The 13,652-nt window shown below is 42.4% G+C and overlaps 1 protein-coding gene across 1 annotated transcript in view; it reads left to right on the top strand.

Moving 5' to 3' along the window:
- The first annotated feature begins 1,098 nt into the window (after nt 1-1,098).
- LOC101550876 (integrin alpha-M) overlaps nt 1,099-13,652 on the top strand; it is a 48,191-nt gene continuing 35,637 nt past the window's right edge. Inside the window, exons 1-2 of the mRNA XM_004615903.2 lie at nt 1,099-1,144; nt 1,823-1,928. Of these exons, the coding sequence (XP_004615960.2) occupies nt 1,117-1,144; nt 1,823-1,928 (134 nt within the window). The 5' untranslated portion in view covers nt 1,099-1,116. The remainder of the gene's footprint in view (nt 1,145-1,822; nt 1,929-13,652) is intronic.

Genomic DNA, 13,652 nt, shown 5'->3' with positions numbered 1-13,652 from the left:
TATTGTGCTCTCCATGGGCCATGCATCACCGTGATCCTTGGGCCACACTAGTGCTGCTGGGGTCCTCCAGGGCTGTACCTGGTGAGACTGAGGGGACCGTGTGGTGTAGGGATTGAACCTCTGCACTATCTACTGGACCTGGAGTTTTGTTTTCATTTTGTCTCTATTTGCATTCAGAAAACAAGAAAATCACCTACTGGTGTTTTGCTACAATGTATCTTCATTGCTTAAGATACATCTTTGTGGGACTGGAGCTATAGCACAGCAGGTAGGGTGTTTGTCTTGCATGCAGTCAACCCTGGTTTGATTCCCAGCATCCCATATGGTCCCCCGAGCACCACTGCCAGGGGTAATTTCTGAGTGCAGAGCCAGGAGTGACCCCTGTGCATCACTGGGTGTGACCCCAAAAAGCAAAAAAAAAAATACATCTTTGTGCTTGAGTTTTCCATAGTGACTATTGCAAATGAGAACAGCTCTGACTAAAGGGTTTAGAGCCATAGCTATTGGCAGAAGGGAAGGATATTTTGCAAAGTGTTTTTAAAGCTCCCACACACTTGGCCTATATTAATGTTTAGAACACCTGTTCTGGAGGCAGGCCCTATGTTCATTCTGCTAGCTATTTTTTTTTGGCCACACCCAGTGATACTCAGGAATTACTAATGGCTCTGCATACAGGAATTACTATTGGCAGTGCTTGGGGGACCAGATGGGTTGCTGGGGATCAAACTAGGGTCAACTGCACGCCAGGCAAATGCCCTACTTGCTGTACTATCTCTCGGGCCCCTGTCTTTTTGTTTGTTTGTTACCATGCACACATTTTAACTCTGAGCTATCTCTCTGGTCATCTTTATTTTCATAGTGGTTTGACTAAGAAACACTGAGGTGACAAATGATAAGTGGTTGGGGCCAGCAAACTGGAGAGGAAGAGGGAACAGGCTGTTGTAGAGCAGTAGAAAGATCACGTAGGATTGTGTGCTCACTGAAGACCCGCCTTCTTCCTTTGAGACTTTACCCAACTTCTGCCTCATAGTTCTCTTTTTTTTTTTTTCCTACTTTTGGTGACTTTCTTGAAGTGACTGAGTGGTGTGTGCAGTCTGGTCCCTGCTTCTTCCAGCGATGACTTGCATAGTCCTTCTATTAACAGGTATGTCAAGGTCAGGGTGGGGGGTTGGTCCTGTGAAGAAAAGGGAAACCTTCGTATGAATGAGTGAGGAGAAAGTGTGTGGACGATTAGGAATTATACTAGGGTGATATCAAGGAGGCTGATAAAGAATGAGATTTCAAGAAGCAGAAAGTAGAAAGTAGAGATGATTAAATGGGATGAGAAGTTGTATTCCAATATTTTATCTAAATTCTTTTTTTTTCCCTTTTGGGTCACACCCGGCAATGCTCAGGGGTTACTCCTGGCTCTGCACCCGGGAATTACTCCTGGCGGTGCTCAGGGGACCATATGGGATGCCGGGAATCGAACCCAGGTCGGCCGTGTGCAAGGCAAACGCCCTACCCGCTGTGCTATCGCTCCAGCCCCCCTTTAAGTTCTTTTAATGAAAAAAAATGTGTGGATCTGAATCTTCTCTCTGCATAACTACAAATAGAGTAAATATGCTTGATGGTCTTTTGGGCTGCAAAAGCCTAAAATATTTACTATTTATAGAAAAACTGTGTCCACTCCTAGCCAAGGTTATGGAGGTTATGGGCTGGATCTAGGCATATGGGACATTTCCATACCAGACTGAGTCCCAGCACAAAGCAGCTTCCAGCAGGAGGGCGAGCTTTTCTATTCTGCTCTCCTGACTCTCACTCCCTTTTGTTCTCCATCTAGCCTTGGCCTTATGTAATGGGTTCAACCTGGACACTGAAAATGCAGTGATCTTCCAAGAGAATGCCAAGGGCTTTGGGCAGAGCTTGGTCCAGTTCCAGGGATCCAGGTAAGAGCTGCAATCGGTGTTTTCTCTCTCACCTGCTCTCCCTCGAAGACATATGGAAAGAAAGGGAATTTCCTTGTTTTATTTTTTGAATAAGCAAGAAAGCTATAGGTGTTTTTTTTTTTTTTGCTTTTTTTGGGGGGGTTCACACCCAGCGATGCTCAGGGGTTACTTCTGGCTCTGCACTCAGGAATCACCCCTGGCAGTGCTCGGGGGACCATATGGGGTGCTGGGAATCGAACCCGGGTCGGCCGCTTGCAAGGCAAATGCCCTACCCACTGTACTATCGCTCCAACCCCCTATAGGGCTCTTTTTAAAAATTAAAAAAAAAAGGTAAAGTTGGCTTATCAGATGTGTTAGGGGTATAGTTTCACACCTGTTTACCACACTCCCCACTGAAGTACAGCTCTTCCATCCACCACAGTTCATTGGGTTCTTTATTTATTTATTTATTTATTTATTTATTTATTTATTTATTTATTTATTTATTTGCTTTTTGAGTCACACCCAGCAATGCACAGGAATTACCCCTGGCAGTGCTTGGGGGACCATATGGGATGCCGGGGATGGAACCTGGGTCGGCCGCGTGCAAGGCAAACGCCCTACCCGCTGTGCTATCGCTCCGGCACCTTCATTGGGTTCTTCCCATCCTTGTAGACCCTTCCCTTCGTTGATAATATGAGCTGCAAGCTTCTCCATTCAAATAATACAAAAGAGTGTTAGCAAAACTTCTCCTCACTCTTTCCCCATCTTGAGAGAATCCCTGGTAAATGGTTTTGGTTTTCTTGAGATTCTGTGTTTAATATTCCTCTAGAGTTTCTCGACATCTGTGCCACCATACTTTGTATCGTCAGATCGTGACCTGCTGCCCGTTTTGTAATATGTTTCACATGCTTCAGAGCCACTTCCCCACAGCTCCCAGTTCATTCATTGATCTTGGATGGTTGCTTTGGAGCTCTGATGTCTGAGTCAAGAGACGACAGTAGTGACTGCACGGTTTGCAAAGCCATTATTTTTCTTTACAAAAGTAATACTTATGGAATAATGTTGGACTGGAGTGATAGCACAGCGGGTAGGGCATTTGCCTTGCATGCGGCTGACCCGGGTTCGATTCCTCCATCCCTCTCCGAGAGCCCAGCAAACTACTGAGAGTATCCCACCTGCACGGCAGAGCCTGGCAAAGTACCCATGGTGCATTCGATATACCAAAAACAGTAACAAGTCTCACAATGGAGACATTACTGGTGCCCGCTCGAGCAAATCCATGAACAACAGGACAACAGTGTGACATTGCTACAGTGCTATGGAATAATGTTACCTTTCTGGGAAAAGTTCACTTTGCTCTATTCCCCGCCCACCCCTCCTCCATTTTTGTCCTTAATAGACTGGTTATTTGCTGGTGAAGTATGTAAAGAATTTACTCACTCTTCTTTATGCGTTGGTCAAATTCAATTGTTAAACCTTGTATTCACAAACATTTGATAAATTTTAAACTATTAGTACTTGAACAATGCTGCCATCTTGTAGATTTGCAAGTAAACACAGAGCTAATGTTGCAGCGGATGTGACTAGCAACAGTTTCTTGTGAACAGTGTGTAAAGCTAGAGTGCCAACCACTAGGAGTCTTCAGTGTTAGAGCTTTGTTATTTATTTATTTGTTTTGTTTTTTTGGGCCACACCAGATGCTACTCAGGGCTTACTCCTGGTTCTGTGCTCTGGGATCACTTCTCATGGTGCTCGGCGGACCATTTGGGGTGCTGAGTATGAACTCGGGTGCGTTATCTGTAAGGCAAATGCCATATGCATTGTACTATCTCTCTGGCCGTTACAGCTTTACTTCACAGCTAACTAGGTCTGTCTCTGTAGGTGGATTCCTGATCTAATCTGCGGCCACAGCAGCAGCAGCAGCAAACTTCATGTCAAGGGCAGCATCCTCAACCTCCACACATTCCTTCTTCTCTCCCTCTGTACTATACCGTGACCTGCCCTGCATTGTATCTGCTAGCAGAATGGTTATGCCTCATGAAGATGAGGGCCTTTTTTCCCTTTTTAGTTTTTGGGCCACACCCATTGCTGCTCAGGGCTTCTTCTTGACTCTGAGCTCAGGGATCATTCCTGGCGAGTTTGGGTCCTGAGAATCAAATCTGGGACATCCACATGCAAGGCAAGTGCTCTATCCCCTGTATTATCTCTCCGGACACCCCCAGAAGAGGTCATCAGATTGCTAAAGCCAATTGGATTGTATCTACCTTTAGCAAGTAATGGTTTGTAGGTCTCCTCTGGTGCCTTGCTCCTCATTTCCTTTGCTAGAATTCCTAGATAAAAAAAAAATCATGGCATAGGTCATTTTAATAGATTCTGTAAGATTTAATGAATTAATTTATTTTTAATTTTATTTATGAGGTCACGTCCAACTGTGCTCAGGGCTTACTCCTGGCTCTGTGCTCAGGGACCTTTTGGGGTGGAAAGGAATTAAACTTATATTGGCAACATGCAAGGCAAGCACTCTGTTGCTCTGGCCCAGATTTTGTCGTGTGTGTGTGTGTGTGTGTGTGTGTGTGTGTGTGTATGCAGCAAGATAGCTTTTATTGCAACGTATTTAGAAAGATATGAGGGAAGAGAAAGAGAGAAGTACATGTTAAAGAGAGAACATAGGCTTCACCAGAGTGGAAATTGGCAAATTTTCTTCTTCCCTTCATTGTTGTGATGACAAGGGTCACACACCCATTCCCGTCTGTGAGACCCACAACTTTCTTGACATATATTAATATCATCATGCGATATTTATCTTTCTTTATATTAATGTATTCTATCATATTAATTGATGTACATTTATAGAATGATCTTTGCTTTTCTGGAGTCAACCTTCCTTAGGGATGATGATTGAATCTCTTGTGTTACTATATTCAATTTGCCAAAATATTTTTGGGGATTGTGGCATCTATAGTAATCAGAGATACTGCTGCTCTGTAGTTTTCTTTTTTTTAATGCTCTCCTTTTGCGATTTGAAAATTCCAGTGGTCTTTGTTGCATTGACTGTATCTGGGGGTGTTTACCCCTTTTCTAGTTTGGAAGTCTTGCAAAATTCATGAAGTCATCTGGTAAAATCAGCCAACTTGCTGCCATGTGGATTGAGCTGGAGAGTATCATGTTGAGTGAAGTCCGTCTGAAGGAGAGGGACAGACAGACACAGGATGGTCTCGCTCATATGAAGCATGTGAAGAAGCATAGGAGGGAAACAACAAATGCCCAAAAGCAACAGAAACAAAACTGGTCTTTAGTAGGAAGCTTCCCATCGTTTGGGGGGAGGGGGGAGAAGGGGCTAAACTGAAGGCAGCAGGGGACACTGGGACAATGGTGCTGGAAAAAGACACTGCTGGCAGATGTGAGGCTGGAATGTCTTATACAGAAAACGTTAACATAAACATATTTGTAGTCTGTGGTGCCTTAAAAAGAAAACCAACCCAACCCTTATCCCCACCCCCAAACCATCTGGTCCAGGACTCCTGTTCCTCAAGGAGGCTTTTGGCTTTTTGGCTACTCTTTCAATTTCTGTACTTGCTACTGTCTGTTCAAGTCATCTCTTTCTTCCTATTTCAGTCCTGGAAGGTGGTAAATTTCGAAAATTTTTGCCTATGTCTTTGAGATTGTTCATTTTATGTGCATTAAAATGTATATAGCATTTGTGAACTATTTATTAAAAATTTATTTTTATTATTTTTTTAAAATAAATTTATTTATTTTTAATTAATGAATCACCATGAGGGTACAGTTACGGATTTATACACATCTGTGCTTATGCTTCCCCCATACAAAGTTAGGGAACCCATCCCTTCACCGGTGCCCATACTCCACCACCAGTAAACCCAGCATCCCTCCCATCCTCCCCAATCCCATCTCCCCCCACCCCACCCTGTCACTGTGGCAGGGCATTTCCTTCTGTTCTCTCCTTCTAATTAGCTATTGTGGTTTGCAATAAAGGTGTTGAGTGGCCACTGTGCTCAGTCTCTAGCCCTCATTCAGCCCGCAACTCCCTTCTCCCACATGGCCTTCGACTACATTATAGTTGGTGATCCCTTCTCTGAGTTGCCCTTTCCCCAGAATGTGAGGCCAGCCTCCTAGCCATGGAGTCAACCTCCTGGTAGTTGTTTCTACAATTCTTGGGTGTTAGTCTCCCACTCTGTTATTCTATATGTCATAGATGAGTGCAATTTTTCTATGTCTGTCTCTCTCTTTCTGACTCATTTCACTTAGCATGAAACTTTTCATGCCGATCCACTTAAATAAAAAATTTGTGACCTCCTTTTTTCTAACAGCTGCATAGTATTCCATTGTATAGATGTACCAAAGTTTCCTCAACCAGTCATCCGTTCTAGGGCATTCGGGTTTTTTCCAGATTCTGGCTATTGTAAACAGTGCTGTGATGAACATACATGTGCATATGCCATTTCGATTATACTTTTTTGCCTCTCTGGGATATATTCCCAGCAGTGGTATTGCTGGGTCAAATGGGAGCTCAATTTCTAATTTTTTGAGAATCGTCCATATTGTTTTCCAGAAGGGCTGAACCAGTCGGCATTCCCACCAGCAGTGTAGAAGGGTCCCTTTCTCGCCACATCCTCTCCAACAGCGGTTGCTTTTGTTCTTTTGGATGTGCGCTAGTCTCTGTGGTGTGAGGTGGTATCTTGTGGTTGTTTTGATCTGCATCTCTCTGATGATTAGTGATGTAGAGCACTTTTTCATGTGCCTTTTGACCATTCGTATTTCTTCTTTGGTAAAGTTTCTGTTCATTTCTTCGCCCCATTTTTTGATGGGGTTGGATGTTTTCTTCTTGTAGAGTGCTTTATATACCATTGATATCAATCCCTTATCTGATGGGTATTGTGTAAATATCCTTTCCCATTCTGTGGATAGTCTTTGGATTCTGGTCACTGTATCTTTTGCGGTGCAGAAGTTTTTTAGTTTAATGTAGTCCCATTTGTTGATCTCTGTTTTTACTAGATTGCTTAGTTCTGTGTCACCTTTGAAGATACCTTTATCTTCAATATCGTGGAGGGTTTTGCCGACCTTGTCTTCAATGTACCTTATGGTTTGTGGTCTAATGTTGAGGTCTTTAATCCATTTTGATCTGACTTTTGTGCATGGTGTCAGGTCAAGGTCTACGCCCATTTTTTTGCATGTGGTTGTCCAGTTGTTCCAGCAACATTAGTTTTTAAAAATTTTACATTTTTAATTTGGGTTTTGTTTTTGGGTCACACCTAGTTGTGCTCAGGGCTTAATCCTGAATCAGTCGTGGTAGTGTTTGGGGACTATGGGGTGCCAGGGAAGGAACACAGGCCAGTCTGGGTCCAGCTGTATTACTGCTCCAGCTCTGTTTTTTTGTTTCAACTCTGTGGTACTCAGGCTACACTGAGCTTGGGTTCAGGGATCACTCCTGGTGATTCTTGGGAGAACTTGGTAGTTTTGGGCATAAAACTCGAGACTCAGACATTTAAAGCACGAGTTCCTGCTTTTTTTTTTTTTTTGTTTGTTTTTTGGGTCACACCTGGTGATGCACAGAGTTTACTCCTGACTCATGCACTTAGGAATTACTCCTGGCGGTGCTCAGGGGACCATATGGGATGCTGAGAATTGAACCCAGGTCTGCCACGTGTAAGGCAAATGCCCTACCTGCGGTGCTATCGCTCCAGCCCCAAGCTCCTGCCTTCTAAACCATACTCATAGTCTCATTTCTGCTTTCTCTGAGAAGGGGTTTTCTTTTCTTCTTGATGAGTGGTGTGTGGTTAACAATGGTGTTGATTCTTTCAAAGAACCAGTTCTTCGGAGTGTTGGTTTCACTGATGTTCTATACCATCCTATAGCTTCTATTTCATTTAGCTTCACTTTAATTAAAACATTTCTTTTTCTTCTATGACTTGTAGCTTTGATTTTCTCCTCTTTTTAAGTTTTATTTATTTGTTCCTCATTCTTTAATTCTTAGGTGTCTATTGTTTCTTAGGGGCCAGTGACGTAGCTCAGTGGTCGAATACTTGTCTTGCATTTGTGAGGTCATGGATTTGGTCCCTGTCCCGGCACTGGTACTCCAGGATAAAAACGTATAAGCTGCAGTTTTTAAATCCACCCAAACTGCTTTGTGTCTTTTTGTTGTTGTTGTTGTTGTTGGTGGTGGTGGTGGTGGTGGTTTTGGGTCATTTAAAAAAATGGAATCACTATGAGATCTACAGTTACAAAGTTGTTCATAAATGGGTTTAAGTCATACAATGTTTAACACTCATTCCTCATCAGTGTATGTTTCCCTACATATGTTCCCAGTTTCCCTCCCACCTGCTCCCACACAAGCCTGCCTCTATGGCAGATGCTTTTCTTCCCTCTCTCTCTCTCTCCCCCTCATTTCTTTCTTTCTTTTTTTTTTTTTGCTTTTTGGGTCACACCCAGAGATGCACAGGGGTTACTCCTGGTTCTACCCTCAGGAATTACTTCTGGCGGTGCTCAGGGGACCATATGGGATGCTGGGATTCGAACCCTGGTCGGCCGCGTGCAAGGCAAACGCCCTACCTGCTGCTCCAGCCCCTCTCCCTCGTTTCTTTTAGGCACTGTTCCCAGAAGGTTATCATGTATGTCACTTTACCTTTCAGCACTAAGTTCTTGTCCAGAGTGATCATTTCCAATTATCATTGTCATAGTGGTCCCTTCTTTGTCCAAACTGCACCCTGCCCCCCCCGGCCTCCCTCCAACTTGTGACAAGCTACAAACCATTGATGAGTCCTGCTGGCCCTTGTTCCTCCTGTCTTTGGGTATTAGTATTGTACTATTTTTTAAAAAAAATTATTGCTCAAATGAGTGCGATCATTATTTTTTTTCCCCCTCTGGCTCACACCTGGCAATGCACAGGGGTTACTCCTGGCTCTGCACTCAGGAATTACTCCTGGTGGTGCTCTGGGAACCATATGGGATGCTGGGAATCGAACCTGGGTTGGCAAAGTACAAGGCAAAAGCCCTGCCCGCTGTGCTATTGCTCCAGCCCTGAGTGTGATCATTCTCTGTCTGTCCCGCTCTGGCAGACTCATTGTACTCAGCATGATATTCTCCACGTATAAGCAAATTTCACAACTTTAGTTTTCCTAATGGCTGCATCGTGTAACTGTACCATGATTTCTTTATCCACTTATCTGTTCTCTGGCACTTGGATTGTTTTCAGATTCTGGCAATTATGAATAGTGCTGTAGATATCTTTTTTGCATTGTGTTTTTGGGCCCGTAGGGTATATTCCCAGGAGTGGTATTTGCTGGGTCATATGGAAGCTCATTTCTAGTTTTTTGAGGAATGTTCATATTATTTCAAATTATTTATTTATTTATTTTGCTTTTTGGGTCACATCCAGCAATGCACAGGGTGTGGTTCCCATCCTTGCACTCAGGAATTACTCCTGGCAGTGCTTGGGGGACTATATGGGATGCTGGGAATCGAACCTGTGTCAGCCGCGTGCAAGGCAAGCACCCTACCTACTGTACTACTGCTCCAGCTCCCCAAATTATTTTTTTAAAAGGCCAGATCAGTTGGCATTCCCACCAGAAATGAAGAAGAGCCCCGTTCTCCCCACATCTCTGTAGCACTGTTTGCTTTTGTTCTATTTTATGTATGTTAGTCTCTTTGGTGCGAGATGATATCTTATTATTGTTTAGATTTGCATCTCCCTGATGATTAATGGGGTAGAGCAATTCTTCTTTTCTTTTTTATTTTATTTTATTATTTTTTCAATTGAATCACTCAATTGAGCTACACTTACAAAGCTTTCATATTTGAGTTTCAGTCATACAGTGATCGAACACCTGTCCCTCCACCAGTGTACATTTTCCACCACTAATGTCCCCGTTCTACCACCAATGTTACTCCACTAGTGTACATTCCCATCACCAATCTCCCCCTCCCTGCCATCCCATTCTACCCTTCCCCTGCCTCTTGACAGACAATTTCCCTCTTTCTGGGATAGAGCATTTTTTTCATGTGCCTTTTGGCCATTTGTATTTCTTCTTTGAGGAAGTTTCTGTTCATTTCTTCCCATTGTTTTGATGGGGTTGGATTTAATTTTTCTTGTAAATTCTACCAGTACCTTATATATCCTGGATATTAACCCCTCATTAGATAGGTGTTGAATAAATATTTTTTTCCCATTCTATCGTCTGTCTTTGTATCCTGTTCATTGTTTCCTTTGAGATGCAGAAGCTTCTTAGTTTAATGTGGTCCCATTTCTGTATCTTTGCTTCTACTTGCTTGGTCAGTGGTTTTTCGTTCTTAAAGAAACTTTTTTTTTTCTTTTTGGGTCACACACGGCGATGCACAGGGGTTACTCCTGGCTTTGCACTCAGAAATTACTCCTGGCGGTGCTGCGGGGGGTACCATATGGGATGCTGGGAATCAAACCCGGGTTGGCTGCATGCAAGGCAAATGCCCTACCTGCTGTACTATCACTCCAGTCCCCTTAAAGAAACTTTCAACTTCAATGTCATGAAGAGTTTCGCTTACATTTTTCTCTATGTACCTTATGGATTCAGGTCTGATATCAATGTCCTTAATCCATTGATTTGACTTTTACACATGGCACTAGAAAGAGGTGTGAGTTTATTTTTTGCATGTAGCTGACCAGTTTTCCCAGTGCCAGTTGTTGAAGAGGCTTTCCTTGTTCTACTTCATATCCTTTTCTTCTTTATTAAAGATTAACTGGTCATACACCTGAGGGTCTGTTTCAGGATGTTCAACTCCATTTTGTTTATCTGATAGTCTGTTTTTATGTCAATACCATGCTGTTTTAATTACTATCGCTTTGTAGTACAGTTTGGGGGAACCTCTCTAGCCCAGATGCTGGGGGCACCTTGGCGGGGGGAAGGGGGAGTGTTTTTGCAGTTCCCTGGGTCTGTTTTCTAGGCACGATGTCCCCTGTTAGAAAGCTTCAGCGGTCTCTGCTGCCCCCAAGGTTGACTCTAAGCTGACCTCTTGGGTCCCACACAACCTCATTGATATGACTGTCTGAGGACGAGCAGGTGGGCACCGCTGGGCACCACCATGTTGGCTGTAGGGCAGTTCGAAGTTGGGGAAAGTAATGCCTCCCATTTCCTTTCCCCTAATAGTTTTAGCTATTTGGGGAAACAGGAAGTGCTACGTATTTTTTGATTGAGGAGTTCAGAATTTTCAAAATTAGGCTTACTTATTTCTAGTTCATCTGTCGTTTTCTGGTTGTTATGTAGTCAAATATCTATACCCTCCTTGTACCCCCCTGGTTTTCTGTATGCCTTTTCATACAGAGTTTTTCCCTGGTGATTGTCTCCATTTCTTTATTTTTTAAAATTAAATGTCTTTGTTTTATGTTTTGTTTTATGGTTACTATGAGATTTTTATAAAACTTGCTACTTCGGCATAATCACTTTTATGTATATTCATATTGACTCATTGTCATTTGACTATGCCATATATGTTCTTCCTCTTTTATAGTTTGTTATTGTCTTATATCACTGTTGACTTTTTTCTACTATTGTATTGCAATTTATCACCAAGGTTTTTGTTCTTTTGTTGTTTTTTTTTTCATATAGAAGAATTCTTGTACAAGTCTGATGGGCTGATGGGGTCAAAAGAATTTTTGGGCTAAGAATTTTTTTTTTGTGGGCACATATCTTTCATCTCTGTAACCACAAGGACCCCAAGTGCTGAAGTAACTTTTGAGCGCAGAGATGGGAGTAGCCTTGAGCATTGATGGGAATAGCCTCAAAACAAATTAATAAAAACACCAAACAAAACAAACAATGGGTCTGGTGGTAGCAAATGCTATTAACTTTTGTATGTCTGTAAAAGCTTTTATTTATCCATCATATTTGAATGACAGTTTTTTGGGGGCGGAAAGTATGCTAGAAGTTTTCGTCATGTAGCAATGTGAATGTGTCATTTCACTCTCTTCTAGCTTATAAGGTTTCTGCTGCCAAGTCTGATGAAAGTCTGATAGAGGCACTTCTCTCTCTTTCTCTCTATCTCTCTCTCTGTCTCAATTAATATTTGTAGTGTAGTAACACTTTTTATTTATTTATTTTATTATTATGTTTTTCTTTTTGGGTCACACCAGTGATGCTCAGGGGTTATTCCTGGCTCTAGACTTGGGAATTAGTTCTGACAGTGCTCGGGGGACCATATAGGTTGCTGGGAATTGACCCTCATGCAAGGCAAACACCCTACCCGCTGTACTATCACTCCAACCCCTATAGAGGTCTCTTTTAACATTACTTTTCCTGTTTGTTTTTGGGGACCACACTCAGCAGTATTCAGGACTTACTCCTGGCAGTGTGCTCAGGGATCACTCCTGGTTATGATCAGGGGACTGTATAGTATCAAACCTGGGTTGGCTGTGGCCAAGGCAAATACTTACTGGCTTATCGTCTCTCTGACTCCAGCATTACTCTTCCCTTCATCAGCAGCCTTCAATCTTATCCCTTTATCACTCACTTCATAATTTAACATTATGCATCTTGTGATAATTTATTTTGGATTTGAAAATTTGGCTGATTTTACAGATTATTTGGACAGGAGTGGGTAGTTTTTTTCTTAGGTTTGAGGAGTTTTTGACCATTACTTACTTGAATACGGTCTCACGTTTTCTTTTTCTCTCTTAATCCCATACTTCTAATATTTATTCTTTCAATGAAATCTGATAATGGGGCTACACCCAAGATACATATGTGTGCTCAGGCACTCTCTGTTTGGAATAATAAACCTAAATATATCCATGTATCTATTTATATCCTACAGAACCAAAGTTTTCTAGTTTATTCAGTGGAAAAACATTCAAATGGATTTTGTGCTTTTCCATCTCCCTCCCCTTTGTTGTTGTCATTATTGCAGTGTGCTGGGGACCATAGTATTGTTTGTGGTACTTGCACCCGCATGGGAGAGCCTGGCAAGCTCCCCGTAGCGTATTCATATGCCAAAACCAGTAACAATGATGGGTCTCATTCCCCTGACCCTGAAAGAGCCTCCAACACGACACCGTTGGGAAGGACGAGTAAAGAGAGGCTTCTAAAATCTCAGGGGTAGGGTGAATGGAGATGTTACTGAGACCGCTCCAGAAAATTGACAATCAACGGGATGATGATGATGATGATGATGATGATGACTTGTACATTTTTAGTGTGTCAAGAGTTGCACATCTGTATGTAAACCTGGGGATACAACAACTCAGTGATGTGGAATGGTACAGAGATCTAACTTATGGCTTTATACACGGAAGGCAGGTTCCCTAGCAATGAACACCTTTCTGGAACGTGTTCCAGAAAATTAAAAATAAACAAATTAAAAATCCAATTTCTGGTGAAACACTCTGTGCTTTTATAGTTCTTAATTAAAAAAATTAGTCATCATGATTGCAATTTTACAAAACTGTCAATAATAGGTTTCATGAATACAATATTTCAACACCCCACTCTCACTCGTCTGTTTCCCTCTGTTATTCTCTCATGGACATGCCCCCCACCCCCATCTCAACACCTCCCTACCCAGGATCTCCACATCTCTCCCAGGGTAAGCACAGTTCTATAGATCAGTTCTTAGATTTTGTTGCTTTTGACCTTTTGTTATTCCCCAACCATGCTTCTTTATACCTCACACATGATAGCAACTACTCTCTTCTAACTGACTTCATTCAGCATGATACCCTGAAGTTACATTCACATGGTGGAAAACTGCATGATT

This window comes from Sorex araneus, chromosome 4 (assembly GCF_027595985.1).
Source record: "Sorex araneus isolate mSorAra2 chromosome 4, mSorAra2.pri, whole genome shotgun sequence".
NCBI classification, from domain to species: Eukaryota; Metazoa; Chordata; class Mammalia; order Eulipotyphla; family Soricidae; genus Sorex; species Sorex araneus.
The sequence above is the reverse complement of the archived record's forward strand: the minus strand, read 5'-3'. Positions and strand labels throughout refer to the sequence as shown.